The 18201-nt window shown below is 42.3% G+C and overlaps 1 protein-coding gene across 2 annotated transcripts in view; it reads left to right on the top strand.

Moving 5' to 3' along the window:
- C5 (complement C5) overlaps positions 1 to 18201 on the top strand; it is a 171513-nt gene that overhangs the window by 101289 nt on the left and 52023 nt on the right. Inside the window, exons 18-23 of one of the 2 annotated variants that reach the window (XM_077479159.1) lie at positions 405 to 495; positions 1422 to 1501; positions 1579 to 1718; positions 8443 to 8646; positions 10838 to 10898; positions 12206 to 12295. In XM_077479159.1, the coding sequence (XP_077335285.1) occupies positions 405 to 495; positions 1422 to 1501; positions 1579 to 1718; positions 8443 to 8646; positions 10838 to 10898; positions 12206 to 12295 (666 nt within the window). Of the gene's footprint in view, positions 1 to 404; positions 496 to 1418; positions 1502 to 1578; positions 1719 to 8442; positions 8647 to 10837; positions 10899 to 12205; positions 12296 to 18201 lie in introns of both variants that reach the window. The other variant, XM_077479158.1, reaches the window with a different exon arrangement.

Below are 18201 nucleotides of genomic sequence, written 5' to 3'. Positions count from 1 at the left end.
AGGGAAAAAAAAAGTTTTTTTATATATTTTTGGGGGATATTTATTATAACAAAAAGTAAAAAATAATACGTTTTTTTCAAAATTGTCGCTCTATTTTTGTTTATAGCGCAAAAAATAAAAAACGTAGGGGTGATCAAATACCACCAAAACAAAGCTCTATTTGTGGGAAAAAAAGGACGTCAATTTTGTTTGGGAGCCACGTCGAACGATCGCGCAATTGTCAGTTAAAGCGATGCAGTGCCGAATCACAAAAAGTGGTCTGGTCTTAAGCCAGCAAAATGGTCCGGTCTGAAAGCGGTTAAGGTCTTTACCGCAGTAATAATTAATTCCTTTATTCGCTAGAAAGGGACAGATGAAGCTACAGGTATATTTTATTGAAGTTTAAATATTGCTTTCTCTTTCAGATATCAAGACAGTTTTCAATTTGGATGACCCAGAAATTCGCAGTTATTTCCCAGAAAGTTGGCTGTGGGAGGAGCACGCCATTACGGACAGGTACTCAATGTGCTATGTACACAAAATCCTGAAGGATACTACAGTTAGGTTTTTAAGACATTGAATAGAAAGGACAGCTACTCTGTGTTATCATCAGTAGTCAGGGCCGTCTTTGATATTGATTGGACCCTGGGCAAAACTTTTCTTGCCCCCCCAAGCAATTTCACTCTCCACCTGAGACATAAAATAAATAGCAGCTAGACTTAAAATCAGATTACAGATCAGTGTATCATTACCACTTACTGACTTAGAGGTTACAGCAAATGATTTCTGCTTGTTGATTGGTTGCTAGAGATTACTGTACAGTAATATTGCTCACTGATTGGTTGCTAGAGGTTACAGCACATCATCTGCTCACTGCAGGGGGGCATGATCTACATATCAATTATTTAAATAAAAATGCTGCCTCTATTTACATATGAATGCCAGTAATATACATGTAAACACAGGGTCTGCAGGTGGGTCATCTGTACACAACAATAGGGCAGAGCTGGGCCGCCTTAGTAGCAGCACTTCACACTGAGATATCAGGACACATCACAGGACTAAAACTTCAAGGGACAAGGGAATTTAAACTGGGATGGTTGGCAAGTATGAGACAGCTGCTTTTGGCCCCACAACAATGACAGGGCCCAGGGCAGCTGCCCCTTTTGCCCTGCCTTAAAGACGGCCCTGTCAGTAGTGTCTATAAAAATAGCATCTACATGACTGCTAATTGTCTGCAAACTATACCACAATGATTTACTGTGCCAAACACAGGGGAAACAATTGTAGCTTCTCTGAAAATATACTGCTATTCTTCTTGTGATGAGTTTAGGCATTAGGAAAATCTGTGATAGATCATACCTTTATGAAATAGGTTGTATTATTAATGTTGTTATATATTTCACTCTAAATTCATATGATTGTCTGTTTCCCCCTAGAAGTAGTAGCAAGAAAGTGGATATAAGTCTTCCAGACTCTCTCACTACATGGGAAGTGCAAGGAGTCAGCATGTCCGATACAGGTGAATGTCTGAATCTCAGTATATGGACCTCCTACTGATGAACTATACTAATACTCCATTTGGATGTTATCTTCTAGGTATCTGTGTTGCTGATCCGCTGACATTTACCGTGTTTAAAGAATTGTTTTTGGATGTGCAACTTCCCTACTCCGTTGTACGAGGGGAGCAAGTTCAGATCAAAGTGATCGTTTACAACTACCAAACTTACAAAGTTATGGTAAGGATGGCACACATTTTTATTTTAACACTGGACAGACCTGACATTTCCTTCATGCCAGGTTACATCCATAAAAGTTTCTAAAAGTAAACCTGTCATACCAAAAGAGTTTAAAAAAATAATGGAATTCCAACCAGATGGCCCTACAGGGCACCCTCATCCCCCACACTATCCTGCAATCCAAAGTTTTACCCTCAGTTGGCAATTAAGAGGTTCCCCATTTGTTTAGAGAATTGTGCTACTGGGGTGGGGGAGTCAGGAACTTTATATAAGGAATTCCTGAACATCTGGGGGCTCCCAGGGAAGGTGCCTCCATTGGGGTACTAACGCTATGCTACACAATGACTGACCTCAGATCTGATTATTCACTTCATGGCATATGACCCACCATACGACATAATGATCATTTTTCTAGTTAAAATTGGATTTTATTTGAGAATGGTTATTCAGTAATATCATTTTCTATAAAACTAATTTCATTAATAAACAAAATACACAATATTATTTAAAAAAAGAGAATATGAGTTAGAGCAGTCACAGATACAAATCAATGTTTCATGAAAACGTCTAGAATTTTTTTTGTCCAATCGACTGGGCTTGTTCCAAAACAAATACAACCAGTCTACACATCCATTTAATGTCATCATTATGGCTTTTTGTTGATGGCATTAATTTAAGATGCTTCTGAGATTAGTCAGAATTCATTGACAGGTGCACAGTTAACCTCCTTCTGACCTGCTTCAAGCCGATTTTTCATTCCCCTAATTTTTATTAGAATGTAACCATTAGGCTATATAATACTGTTTATCTAGGCAACATACTGTTGGAAATTTCCCAAACACAAGCTCACTGGCACAGGTCTATAGGGACATTTTCCAACAGATTTTGATGGGCAAATGCTGAGTGCTTTTGACATAAGGTTGAGATGCTTCTGAGATCATTCAGAATTCATTGCAGATGCATTTGACCTGCTCAAAGAACCTTTTGAGCTCTTAGTAAGATTCTCTAAGTTAGGTATGTTACTGTTTTGTAGTCCTGTGCAGTCTCACGGATGACAGAACTAGCCTGGGGTTGCAGCTGGTTCCCTGTGAGCCACGCTGTAGCAGCTACAGAGTTAGCCCTTGTACACACGATCGGAGATTCCGACGGAATGTGTCCGATCGGAGCGTTTTGTCAGATATTCCGACTGTGTGTGGTCTGCATCGGACTGTTTCCGTCGGAATATCCGTCAGACCAAATTTTCCAACTTGCCGGAAATATTTTCCGTCAAAATGCTCCGATCGGACATACTCCGATCATGTGTAGAGAATTCCATTCGGACAAAGTGCTACGCATGCTCAGATCAAATTCCTACATCAAAGCTATTGGCTACTAGCCTGAACATAGTCCCGTCGTAACGAAATAACGTCATCACGTCGGATTTTCCGACAACTTCGTCCGACCGTGTGTATACAACAGTTTCGGACAAAATCCATCGGACAAAATCCGACGGATTTGGTTGTCGGAATCTCCGACCGTGTGTACAAGGGCTTAGATGTTGATTTAGGGTCACCAGTTTCACATATTATGAACTTATAATTATTGTAGTATAGGATCCCCCTCTTACCTGTTGAAGATTCGGTCCTGCTACCATCACTAACCATCAATAGTAGTTATAGAAGTTGTTTCACTGATGCTGCTGTAAGATGATTCTGTGATGGCTTGATCGCTCAAAGAAATTTTCTTTGTGAAAGTGGGTATCTCCTTGGAGTTGAAAAGAAAAACGAAGGGGGAAAAGGTGCGCTATGGACCCTAGATGTATTAAAAAAATACACAAAAAGCAAACTCCCAAAACACAGTGGAGTGTAAAGTAATTCAAGTTAGGAAAAAATGAAAAGAAAACTGTGAAAAATTATAACTGCAAAATACCAAATGAATACCCTAGTGGTAAGAACAGGGGCTTGGAGTTACCAATTCACGAGCTTCTGAGAGATGAACAGATGTCTCAAATTCTCTCGACAATATTTTTACAAGTATGCATTATGTTTTATATGTTTGAGTGGATTGAATTAACCCAACACCTGCCCAATGGTAAATAATATACAAATTATACAATGTAAATAAGAGCTGCACATTATAAAGCAAAAAGCTTGACAATGAATAAACTGAAAATGTATTAACCGTGCCCAATAAAATATAATATATAAGGTGCAAGTGCATCCATAAAACCATTAGTATTGTGATAAGTGAATAAAGTGCTATAAAGTTCCAACAAAATCTCAAAGAATCTCAACAAAGGTAAAACAGTGACGTCCCATTGAACAAATCCAGCAAACAATTCTGTGTTCAGAGGCACCTGTGACTCAATGTATCTTCTCTCCACGGACAATCATATATGCATCCTACTCACCAGAGTGTATTGACCCCCATTACAGGTAGTTAAAAACAGCATGTGTGATTTTTTTTTTCTCTCTTGCTCCAGTGGCATCAGGAGGATGGTCCTCATTGGCAACATTGGGGAACACCCCAATGGCAACAAGACGAAGCACCAAGAGGTTGTAGAGGGTGGAGAAAGAACAATAAATAAGAGAGATCAGTAGGACAGGGTATTTTTAATTTGAGTGACACAGACAATGAACTAAAAATACTCAAATTAGACCTACAGTTTGCCCCAGAAAGGGTTTTAACAAATGTAATTCCTTTATAGACACAGACAAATTCATAAGGAAACTTAATATCAAGAAACATTTGGAAGACAAACCTACTTTAGGGGATACATCCACCAGGGTGTATACGAATAGTGGTTTGAGAAATCAATCTACGTTTAACCCTAAAAAAGTCCAATCAATATTTAGAAGTTTTTAAATCTATGGTAGAACAGGACATTAGAATGGTTAAGAACGAATAGGAAAGGCAACACCTCTAAAGGTATAGAAGCTTTAGAAAAAAAAGAAAAAATATATTGATTAGGATGGGGGGAGAATTGTGGTCCTCAACCAGGCTGATTTTGTTAAAGAATTAGATAGATTAGTGACGCCAATACTTATAAAGAGTTGAAAAGCAACCCAACCAACAAACTTAGACTTTTGCTAAAACGATTGGAAGAAAAATCTCATAAAGAAGGTATTACAACTAAGAAGGAAGCCAGATATCTTGCACCTGGTGTGCATATGTTACCGGTATTGTACCAATCAATATTTAGAAGTTTTAAAATCTATGGTAGAACAGGACATTAGAATGGTTAAGAACTAATAGGAAAGGCAACACCTCTAAAGGTATAGAAGCTTTAGAAAAAAAGGAAAAATATATTGATTAGGATGGGGGGAGAATTGTGGTCCTCAACCAGGGTGATTTTGTTAAAGAATTAGATAGATTAGTAAGTGACTCCAATACTTATAAAGAGTTGAAAAGCAACCCAACCAACAAACTAAAGCCGCGTACACACGGGCGGACTGTCTGGCCGACTTAGTCCGTCGAAACACATTTCAGCGGACAGTCCGCTCGTGTGTGGGCTTCAGCGGACTTTTTCAGCGTGCAGTCTGGCGGACTAAGTATTTCGGAATTTCCGTAATACTGTCCGTCATACTTTGGTTTCAGCGGACAATCCGCTCGTGAGTAGGCTAGTTCGACGGACTAAGTATGGCGCATGCTCAGAAAGGATTTACACGGCGAAAGGTTGCATTGCTGTGTATTGGACTTCCTATTTTTAGTCCCGTCGTACGTGCTGTACACGTCATCGCGCAAGCTTTCGACGGACTGTTTGTTCATCCGTGTGTGGTCAAGTCCGTTCATTCGAAAGTAGGACGAACTGTCCGTCGGATTGTCTGACGGACTAAGTTGGCCATACAGTCCGCCCGTGTGTACGCGGCTTTCGACTTTTGCTAAAACGATTGGAAGAAAAAGCTCATAAAGAAGGAATTACAACTAAGAAGGAAGCCAGATACCTTGTACCTGGTGTGCATATGTTACTGGTATTGTACCAATTGCTAAAGATTCAAATAAAATATGAACCCCTCTGAGGAGAAGTCGAGCACTGCACTGCGGGCAGCCATGGATCTGAGCCAGCCAGCACTGTAGAGTGCCGCCAGGCCAGAGAAGGAGGGGGGACTCACGGGTGCAGACTAGAGCAACAGAGTGAAGAAGATCAGTGTGAGTCCCTGGTTGCAAGTCTCCCGCGTCTGGAGAAGGAGAGGAGGTGGGTGGACTCCCAGAACTAGTGCAGGGCTTGCTCTTCTCGGCCTCACTCTGAGCCTCTGATTGCAATGTCACTGGTTGCTTGACGCCGGGGGGCAGCCCTAGAAACCAGTTCTGGCAATCAGCTAGTAGGATGGCTGTGTGTCCTCATTTCATTCCGGGGTTTGCTGTATTGTCCTGGAATGAAGGTGACAGGACACACATGTGATATGTGGGACGCGGCTGCTAATGGAAAAAGTGCAGGAACGCCATTCCCATGCGTTCCCACAGGACTCGAGCCCTGCTAGCCCCAAATATTCCTGACCCACCAACAAAAAAGAAGGTAACGTTTTTAGATTTGACAGGTTTTTTTCATTGTGAAAAATGGAAGGCATGTAAAACTATAAAAAAAAGGGAAGGAAAGTGTCATCTTTTAAATCAAACAGTACAGGGAAAGAATATAAAATAAATACATTTATCACATGCCAATCCACCTACGTAACCTATTTAATTTCATGTTTATGTGGATTGCAATATATTTGCCAAAACCACAAGGATACTAAGTATTAGGATTATTGAACATGTGAATAATATTATAAAGGGTTTCCCCAAACAAAGTCTGTCTAACCATTTTAGGATCCATCATAAGCCCTTGTACACACGATCGGAGATTCCGACGGAATGTGTCCGATCGGAGCGTTTTGTCGGATATTCCGTGTGTGTGGTCTGCATCGGACTGTTTCCGTCGGAATATCCGTCGGACCAAATTTTCCAACTTGCCGGAAATATTTTCCGACAAAATGCTCCGATCAGACATACTCCGATCATGTGTAGAGAATTCCGATCGGACAAAGTGCCACGCATGCTCAGATCAAATTCCTACATCAAAGCTATTGGCTACTAGCCTGAACATAGTCCCATTGTAACGAAATAACGCCATCACGTTACGTACGATCGGATTTTCCGACAATTCGTCCGACCGTGTGTATACAACAGTTTCGGACAAAATCCGTCGGACAAAATCCAACGGACAAAATCCGACGGATTTGGTTGTCGGAATCTCCGACCGTGTGTACCAGGGCTAATAGAGATCCTAGTTTGATGTATTTTTGTAGCATCGATAGGATTAAAGAACATTGGAGAGGGGTGTAATATGACACAAAAGATCTCCCAAAATGAAACAGAATTGATTTTTGAGATGAATACGTTCTATCCTTTGGGTATGAACATAGATTTTGATCTAAACAGTTTTTTTTCCCATCTATTAATTGCATTTTGTAAAAGGTACTCCAATAGAACTCAATTTTGGTGGTATATGTAGTATGATTACTGGCTGGTGTATACGTGGATTTATAATATTCGTTTTTTGGGTGACTGGAAGTTGATTTTACAGTATATTTATGAAGTGCCATATGAGGATTTGCCATTAGAGGGCACTTCATGATTCTATTTTTATTTTCCTTTTCTAAATAATTACCTGCTCTGGACACTAGAGGTCTCATTCGAGCATAAACAAAGAACTAAATAAATAATATTTATTTATTTATTTCAGGTATTTATATAGCGCCGTCAATTTTACGCATCGCTTTACATATACAGCGTACATTCACATCGGTCCCTGCCCTCAAGGAGCTTACAATCTAAGGTCCCTAACTCACATTCATACATACTAGCAGGGCAGGACTTACGGTGGTGGGGGCCTCTGGGCTTGAGTCACTTTCGGGCCCTACCTTCTATACATTACCGTATTTATCGGTGTATAAAACTTACATTTAAACGCCCATCAATGCAGCCTTATCAGTGTCCATCTGCAGCCTTGTCCATCATCTGCAGCCTTGTCAGTGTAGTCTTGTCATTTGCAGTCTTAAAGTTTAAAAATGGCGCCGCCAAGATACAGAGTCCTGTGTATCTCGGTTGCTCTCGGGTCCTCTTGGCGGCTCTCGGTCCTCTCGCAGTCCCGAGCGGAGCCGAGAGTAGCCGAGTGTATTCGGCTCGGCTCACATTCACGCCCAGTCCCTGTGTTATGTCCATCATAGGGCAGGACTGGGCGTGACTGTGAGCGGAGCCGAGTACATGGGCCATGTATCTCGGCGGGGCCCCCCTATTGGGCGGGGCCCATGGGCTTGAGCCCAGTCAAGCCCAATGGTAAGTCCTGCCCTGCATACTAGGGACAATTTAGACAGGATCCAATTAACCTACCAGCATGTCTTTGGATTGTGGGAGGAAACCGGAGTACCCGGAGGAAACCCACGCAGGCACAGGGAGAACATGCAAACTCCAGGCAGGTAGTGTCGTGGTTGGGATTCGAACCAGCGAACCTTCTTACTGCTAGGTAAAAATATGTTTGTAATTGAGAATTTATATATAAAATAAATAATTAAAAATTTTGAAAGTTGCAGCAATATTTGCTTAGAAATGTTAGAATAATAACTTTACAATGTCCTCTCGGTTAACATGGCAGAGTTTCCCTTTAACAGTTTGTTGATCATATATATGGACTGAGAGCTTATTATAGGTGTGAATGGTTAATAATTATTTTCATGGGAATGGAGAATGAAATCCTTCTCTGCAGGGTTGTGTCAGAGTGTCGGTGGGTAAAGAAGTCTGTCTTGTGAGCGATTCCTCTTCCTCCGGTCGTTGTCGTGATGAAATCAATCCGCTGACTCCAAAGACATATACATACAATCTCCTCCCTCTGGAGCTTGGACTCCATCCCATCGTCTTCACCCTGCAGGCTTCCAAGAGGGAGATTGTGATCAAGAATCTGCGTGTGGTGGTAGGTGCTTCATTGGAAAATTGTTACCCTTTTTTTTCCCCCCTAGACTTCATAAACACATCGTTTTAATGTGATAGCAAAAAAAGGGGGGGGGGGGACAGACAAGGCTGTAAGGTAACCAGCCTCAGGGACTTTTAATGGTATCAAATTAAGCAAGACTACCACATTTCATAATAGAAATATGCAAAAATTCATTTTATTATTTTAAAAAAGAAAATTGATTAAAAACATACACCAAAAAAGAACATTTTACAGCACTTGGACAACGGGTTCATATAGTTATACACATTTAGGTAAAATAATACACTACCACTCTTTACATGTTTCGTTCCAAAAACAGAGCTTCCTCAGGAGTTTTGTGGCGTAACTTCTTCAAGTTACACCACAAAACTCCTGAGGAAGCTCTGTTTTCGGAGCGAAACATGTAGATGTATAAATATTTCTATTATGAAATGTGGTAGACTTGCTTAAATTGATACCGTTAAAAGTCCCTGAGGCTGGTTACCTTACAGCCTTGTCTGCCCCCCCCCCCCCCGTTTTTTTTTGCTATAATATAATTTTGGGATGTTGGTATCTTTAGTTTGACTTTTTTCATCTTGGGTTTTCTCTGCATCGTTTTAATGTGAATTCACCCTGCTACAAATCAGCCCAAGGTAAACTGATCCTATGATAAAACATAAGCAGAGGTGACCTTCACTGAAAGTGCACATAAAAATCTTTAGTGGACCCAGAGGCGCAAGCAACTGTAGTTATGTACAAATCTCCTAAGCAATTTGAGCCCTAGTTCAGTAACTAGCAGCATCGTCTCATTCGTATTGTTTTATGGCAGTCCTAAAGTGAGACAATGTTCCAGGGCAGTGAAGAGGTTGAACCAAACATAGCAGCTTAGCAGGCATTGTTTATACGTGTTTAGATCTCTAGATGATAACTATACGTGTTTTTACTCCTTTTTATATGCTTTCATTATTTGTATAATACTGTAGTGTTATTTTAAACACCCATTACATTTTTTTTCTTCATGACCTGGAAGTTCTTCAGCTAGGTAACACACCGAAACGCAGAGAAGAATAATGGAATTTTGCCTCATAGATCTCTGATTGAAAAGCGATTCCATAACTGAAACATATTAGTTAAAAGCAATGACTTATGCCCCCGTACGCACGATCGGATTTTCCGATAACAAATGTGAGCTTGTTGGCGGAAATTCCAACAGTGTGTATGCTCCATCGAACATTTGCTGTCGGACCTTCCGCCAACAAATGTTGGCTAGCAGGTTCTCAAATTTTCCGCCAACAAGTGTTGGTTGTCGGACTTTTTCCGATCGTGTGGACACAAGTCCTTCGGACAAAAGTTCGCACATGCTCGGAAACAAGTACGAGCCGGATATGTAACTAGCGTGGAGACGTCTTGTACGTCACTACGTTCAGGGGAGGAGTGAAAACTCATGGGGCCCCCGGGCAATAGGAAATTATTGGGCCCCGGGCAATAGGAGAAGATTATGGGGCCCCCGGGCAATAGGAGATTATGGGGCCCCCAGGCAATAGATTATCAGGCCACACAGTATACACACACATACACATACAGTATACACACACAGACACACAATATACACACACAGTATACACACACAGAATACACATACACACACTTAAAAGGTACTGGAGAGGCAGGGCAGCTATAATCTTGGGATTTAAAAAAAAAAAACACAGATTTTTACATACTGTCCCTGGTTTTATTGAGGCCGGCAACCCTGATGGGGCCCCTTAGTGGCATGGGGCCCTTGGGCAGTGCCCGAGAGCCCGAATGGTCAGTCCGCCCCTGACTACGTTCATAATTGTTGGCCAACATTTGTGTGTGTATGCAAGACAAGTTGGAGCCAACATCCTTTGAACAAAAATCCATGGTTTTGTTGTCAGAAAGTCTGATTGTGTGTACTGCACTCTAAGGCATAAGACGGCAATCTATGAACAGTCTGGCATAGATATACAGTATGAACTAAATAGACATTGATTTCATCCTCATTTTCTGAACATTGTCTCTCCTCATTAGACAGGCAGAAGGAGCTCTGGGTCTATTTTCTGGGTTGTCACACTAGTCTGCCATCATTTCAATTCCACATTTTGCAGAAACATTTACAGTTAGAATTGGTCTAGTAAAAGCTGATGGTGACGCTTCTTCTCTCTCAAAACAGCCAGAAGGTATTCAAGAAGAAAATAGCATGGGATTTACTCTGGATCCACAGGGAGTTCGCGGTATGTTCTGACATCTGTCTTTTTGTAATTTTCCTAAAGTCGTCTACCCAGTCAAAAGGTCATTTCAATTATAGATGGAGCCTGTTGGGCATTCCAGTGATTCAGTCACCTTGCCATAGGTTCTGGCATGTTTCTGCATTTCTCTATCATATAAACTAAAATCCCAGCAGGGATGGGTGTGAGATAATGGGTATAGGACTATAGGTGATGTGCAGACCCAGGACTCAGTGCAGAAACCCCACCAACAGAGTCCCTGAGATACAGAAGATGCTTATTTTTAGTTTAGGAGCTTCCGCCATGTTTGTTCTTGTGGTCATTTTCATTTTTATGGTAACTAAAAACATCACCCGTTTTCATTTTCATTCATTCATGGGGTTAGATTATGTAGACTTCATATACAATTAGAAAGTGAGATAAGTAGTATCTGAATGGATCTTCAAGGGAATCTGTGCTTTGTCAATACAGGGCAATGCAACAGAATTAATTTCATGGTGGCCCATGCCGCTGCACATACTCCCCTTCCCTTCACCCCCCCTTCAAATTCACTTGGACTGTGGGAGCACAAAGAAGAAATCATGTGTAAGGACAAAGTTGTGAGTGGCCATTAACAAAAGACTACATGACAGTGAATCTCATGCTTCCCACACCCAGACATACCAGCTATTTTCTTTGATCCAGATGAGAGTACTGGGTATATAAGAAAGAGCAGGGCAGGTAAGTATAAGCAGCTGATAGGGTTGCAATTAAAGCAATAGTGCATTGTACTGCAGCTAATTGAGAGAGGGTGGAGTAGTAGTCTGAGCCAATCAGCTCATTCATTATTGCTTTGTAAAGAGCTGTCAGAACACTTTCTGGAGAAATCATCAGAAGCATGTGTATTAATCAGTGTACTGCTGATCCTTCATTGTTCATCACAGGCTGGGGTTGGGTTCTGGACCAGGCTGCACAGTAAACTGCAGTGTAGTCTACTGGGAGGTCCAGGACCTGGCTGTGCTGTCCAATAGGGGTTTTTTGATGGCAAGACTGAACAAAATCAACAAACCTTGGTGGATAAAATATATCACCTATATTGCATTTAGAGCTGTTTACTTGGAATTTGAATTATACAGAAATCAGGGAAATTCCTTTATAAAGTGACAGTAAGGAGTCAGGCAGCACCACTCAGAAGTTCTGATCTTGACTAACAGAACCCCAGCCTGGTCCAGTCTGACATATACTGCTGTATAACACACATTTTCACCCAGACTCTTTAGCCTTTTCTCTTGCCTAAGGTCAGCTGAACTTCCTTTGTATTTTAATAATTTCAGGAATAATGAAGAGGAATCAAGACTTGGCCTTCAAGGTTCCGTCCAGCATTGTGCCTAAATCAAAAATCAGCCGCATCCTCTCCATCAACGGTAATCCACCTATTGCACAACTGCCAAACGTTTGACCTAACAGCTGTTTAATGACCGGTGTAGCACTACCCCCGTAGGAGCCGTTGAATAGTAAAGGAATTCTGTGCCTACTCCAACCTTCAGAGCAGTTCGACCCTTCCGACGCTCCAGGTTTAGTAATGCATCTTGCAAGCACACTAAAAAAAATTACTAAATAAACACTAAATTAAATAGCTTTTAATGTAAAATAAAAAAGAATTCTACAGAATGCTACGTGTCAGAATTATACGTGTCAGTACAGAATTCTGCTGTATTGACACGACTCAACTTAGTGACAATCGGGTGTAACAACAGCTGTAGACAGGTAGATAAACAGCTACAGATGATAACAGTTAGGTAACTGCCTTAAAATGAGCTAGCTAACCAGACTCAGCTTAGCTGTAACAATAGCCCTGAAATGCAACTATAGCAGCTTGAAAGGGAAGTTACTGCATCAGGAGGCGATGCTGCCACAGAGCACCCAGGAATTTGCTAGGCTTAGGCTGTAGTCAAAGAAGAAGAAGGGAAGGAGGATAGCAATTCTGAGGAATGACAGTACCCTAATATACTTACAAATATTCTGCAAGGGGATTCTAGATCTTCTGCCGGCAACATCGGGGCCCTATTATGTTCTTGGAGGCACTTAGCGATAATGCTGATGGTTCTGCTAGCAGAGAGGTATTTATGGATAATGTATAGTATTCCACTGGGTGGAGTTCTGTTTTCAGAATACAAATAGTACAACTGGGCTTGCTCTCAGATTTATGTGATATTACTGGGTGCACAGCCCTCACACCAATCCTCAGATGTGGCAGTAATCCTGCTGAAACTCCTGTGCTGGTGATGATGGTTGCTTTGTAACTGAAGACATACACTGCTGCACCAGTGAAGATGTTTAATGGTGTGATGACAGCTATGTCGCTGGAGAACTGCAGCTGAGGACGGGACAGTCGCTGTGTAACTGAGGGCCTTCCCCTTGTGAAGACGCTGTTACAAACTGATGTGCGCACTACGGCCCTGCACTGCCAAGTGAGCAAACCTATCCATCACAATTCCTTATAAGGCCTCCAGATCCTCTTTCTGCTACAAGGCTTCCTGAAAGGTGCAGATTAATGCGGGCCATAATACAATGTTAGAAGGTAGTTTCAGTCCTACAAGCCCTGTAATCCTGTGCTTCTTATTCAGTGGTGATCCCCCTCTAGTGATCAAGAAAGGGCATTAGAGCAGTGATGGTGAACCTTGGCACCCCAGATGTTTTGGAACTACATTTCCCATGATGCTCAGCTACACTGCAGAGTGCATGAGCATCATGGGAAATATAGTTCCGAAACACCTGGGGTGCCAAGGTTCGTCATCACTGCACTAGAGTATTGAAGCAAAGTGAAAGTGAAAGTCACCGGGCACAGTAGTATCTCCTCTTCCAAATACCTGCGTAGCTAGTAGAATGGCCCCTGGGCTCCAACATATGATGTACAGTATGTTATAGGCCCATTACATCCCGAACGGCTGATGATATGAATAACTGTCATAGGATTTGAGCAAGGTTAGAAAAAGCCCATTAAGTTCCACCTATTTCACATTCCTGTCCTGACCTTGCCATCTCTGTCTACAACAGTTCACTCTCTTCATCACTAGATGCACTTGCTCCTCTAACCACACGCAGAATCAGGCCCCGACCATTACAACCCTGGCAAACTGACAACACTAGAAATCTCAAGAGACGTTGCCGTGCTCTTGAACGGCTGTGGCGTAAAACCAAATGCCTCCAAGACTTCACCATATATAAATCTGCCCTTCTAAAATACAATTCCTGCCTCCATGCTGCCAAACAAGCCTACTTTGTATCTCTTATTAATACCTTGTCATCCAATCCTCGTCGGCTCTTCTCAACTTTTAACTCTCTGCTTCGTCCCCCACCCCCTCTACCCACCAACTCACTCACTGCCCAAGAGATTGCCAATCACTTCAAAGACAAGATTGATGCAATTCGCGAGGACACCTCCGCTGTGCGTACATCTTCCCCACCCAACATACCTGGCCCAATAGCACATTCAACACTCTCCTCTTTTGAATTGGCTACTACTGAAGAGGTTGCAAAACTTTTCTCGGATGCTCACCTAACCAATTGTCCCTTGGACCCTGTTCCCTCACAATTATTAAGGTCACCCTCTAATTCTATCCTATGCTCCCTCACTCACATCTTCAATCTCTCCCTCTCAAGTGGCACCTTCCCCTCCCCTCTAAAACATGCGCAGATCACCCCCATACTTAAAAAACCCTCTCTGGACCCCACCAACCTGAACAACTTAAGACCTATCTCATTGCTCCCATTCACCTCTAAACTTCTAGAACGCTTAGTCTACAACCGCCTTAGCTCCTACCTCAGTGAAAATAACCTTCTTGACCCATTACAGTCTGGCTTTCGCTCTCAGCACTCCACAGAAACTGCCTTACTAAAACTCACTAACGATCTACTAACTGCTAAAACCAACAGCCAGTACTCCATACTCCTACTACTTGACCTCTCTGCTGCCTTTGATACTGTTGACCACCCGCTCCTCCTCAATAAACTACATTCCCTTGGCCTCCGAGATTCTGTGCTTTCCTGGTTCTCTGCCTATCTATCACAGCGCTCCTTCAGTGTCACCTACAACTCTGTATCCTCCTCTCCATTGCCCCTTTCTGTGGGGGTCCCCCAAGGCTCTGTTCTTGGACCCCTTCTCTTCTCTATTTATACTTCTTCCCTTGGTCACCTGATAACCGCCCATGGCTTCCAATACCACTTATACGCCGATGACACCCAAATCTATCTGTCTACTCCTCACCTCACTCCTTCAGTCTCCTCTCGCATTACTAACCTGCTAACTGACATATCAGCATGGATGTCACACCATTTCCTTAAACTAAACCTCTCTAAAACTGAGCTATTAATAATCCCCCCTGCACATGCCCCCCTCCATGACTTTTCCATCACAATCAACAATGCAACCATCAGGCCCTCCCCTCACGCCAGGGTACTCGGTGTAACCCTAGACTCTGACTTGTCATTTCAGCCCCAAGTCCAATCGTTGTCAAAAGTTTGTAGATTTCACCTCCATAACATCTCTAAAATTCGCCCCTTTTTAACAATTAAAACTACTAAGATCCTCATTCACTCCCTTGTTATCTCTCGCCTTGACTATTGCAACTCCCTTCTCATTGGCCTGCCTCTCCATAGGCTATCTCCTCTTCAGTCTATCATGAATGCTGCTGCCAGACTTATCCACCTTACCAACCGCTCAGTGTCTGCCAACCCTCCCCTCCAATCCCTACACTGGCTCCCAATCACCCAGCGAATTAAATTCAAAATACTAACCACCACATACAAAGCCATTCACAACTCTGCCCCGAGCTACATCACCAATCTTGTCTCCAAATATCACCCAAACCGTCCCCTCCGTTCTTCTCAGGACCTCCTACTCTCAAGCTCTCTCGTCTCCTCCTCCCACACTCGTCTCCAGGATTTCTCCAGAGCCTCTCCAATCCTCTGGAACTCGCTACCTCCACCGGTCCGGCTATCCCCTACTCTTGCTACCTTCAGACGATCCCTGAAAACTCATCTATTCAGGGAAGCCTATCACGTCTCAAACTAATCTCCTACCACTTCCATAAACCCAACAGTTATATCCTTCTGTACCACCTGCCCCACCCTTTTAGATTGTAAGCTCTTCTGAGCAGGGTCCTCTTAATCCTCTTGTATTTACTTGTATTGTAACTGTATTGTCTCCCTTTTATATTGTAAAGCGCTGCGTAAATTGCTGGCGCTATATAAATCCTGAATAATAATAATAATAATAATTTTAGACTGTTCTGTACTTTTTTACTGTCCCAAAACACCATAAAAAAAAAACATTCTTCATAGTTTTAAGTGGAATGCAGAAGGGCTGAATTATCTAAATATTTTTTGATGCTATCTGTGTCCCCATTTTAAAGATTCTCCTTTACTTCACTGTCCCTGTGAAACCCTGTGTATGGGGGTGTGGCTAGGTGTCACCAAGAAAGGAAGAGATAAGTAATTTCCCCAAAGGGACACAAAGATCAATACAAACCTGGTCAGGAATCTCACCCTTCACCACTCCATCTCAAGCTTTAAAATAGAATTATTAAGGGTATTTCAGGATACATCATATCCGCTCTTCTTCTTGTTGCCACACCCGCCCTCCACCTGCTCCCCAGGCCTTTGTTGCGAACCATGTCTCTTCAGCTCCCGGTGGAGACATTCACTGCTTTCACCCCTGGAGATCAGTCCATTGGACCAGCTGACCACAATGTGAGTATGGAGTGCCTCTTTGAGGCCACATGCTTCTTCTCCAATATAATCATCACTGTCTGCCATATCTTACCTATACTTACTGTCTTTTTAGATACTCCACACATACATCTACTCCTGAGGAAGCTAGCACAGCTCACGAAACGCTTTGAGTATATAAGCTGTATATGTATATTATTTACTTTTAATATTGTAACAAATATGTTCATGTTTAAGCTATGGTTCATGATGGTTTTTATATTTATCTATGATTATGTCTGTGAAACGCAAATAAAATCTTTATCAATGTACTACACTTACAGTGCCTTGCGAAAGTATTCGGCCCCCTTGAACTTTTCAACCTTTTGCCACATTTCAGGCTTCAAACATAAAGATATAACATTTTTATTTTTTGTGAAGAATTACCAACAAGTGGGACACAATTGTGAAGTGGAACGAAATCTATTGGATTTTTGAAACTTTTTTAACTAATAAAAAAATGAAAAGTGGGGCGTGCAAAATTATTCGTCCCCCTTGCGTTAATACTTTGTAGAGCCACCTTTTGCTGTGATTACAGCTGCAAGTCGCTTGGGGTATGTCTCTATCAGTTTTGCACATCGAGAGACTGAAATTCTTGCCCATTCTTCCTTGCAAAACAGCTCGAGCTCAGTGAGGTTGGATGGAGGGCGTTTGTGAACAGCAGTTTTCAGCTCTTTCCACAGATTCTCGATTGGATTCAGGTCTGGACTTTGACTTGGCCATTCTAACACCTGGATACGTTTATTTGTGAACCATTCCTTTGTAGATTTTGCTGTATGTTTGGGATCATTGTCTTGTTGGAAGATAAATCTCCGTCCCAGTTTCAGGTCTTTTGCAGACTCCAACAGGTTTTCATCCAGAATGGTCCTGTATTTGGCTGCATCCATCTTCCCCTCAATTTTAACCATCTTCCCTGTCCCTGCTGAAGAAAAGCAGGCCCAAACCATGATGCTGCCACCACCATGTTTGACAGTGGGGATGGTGTGTTGAGGGTGATTAGCTGTGTTGCTTTTACGCCAAACATATCGTTTTGCATTGTGGGCAAAAAGTTGGTTTTTGACCAGAGCACCTTCTTTCACATGTTTGGTGTGTCTCCCAGGTGGCTTGTGGCAAACTTTAGATGAGACTTTTTATGGATATCTTTGAGAAATGGCTTTCTTCTTGCCACTCTTCCATAAAGGCCGGATTTGTGCAGTGTACGACTGATTGTTGTCCTATGGACAGACTTTCCCACCTCAGCTGTAGTTCTCTGCAGTTCATCCAGAGTGATCATGGGCCTCTTGGCTGCATCTCTGAACAGTCTTCTCCTTGTCTGAGCTGAAAGTTTAGAGGGACGGCCAGGTCTTGGTAGATTTGCAGTGGTCTGATACTCCTTCCATTTCAAAATGATCGCTTGCACAGTGCTCCTTGGGATGTTTAAAGCTTGGGAAATCTTTATGTATCCAAATCCGGCTTTAAACTTCTCCACAACAGTATTACGGACCTGCCTGGTGTGTTCCTTGGTCTTCATGATGCTCTCTGCGCATTCAACAGAACCCTGAGACTATCACAGAGCAGGTGC

This window comes from Lithobates pipiens, unplaced genomic scaffold, assembly GCF_037356315.1.
Source record: "Lithobates pipiens isolate NorthernLeopardFrog02 unplaced genomic scaffold, aLitPip1_a1.2 Scaffold_14, whole genome shotgun sequence".
Taxonomy (NCBI): domain Eukaryota; kingdom Metazoa; phylum Chordata; class Amphibia; order Anura; family Ranidae; genus Lithobates; species Lithobates pipiens.
Note: the sequence above shows the minus strand (reverse complement) of the source record. Positions and strands in the feature narration are given on the sequence as shown.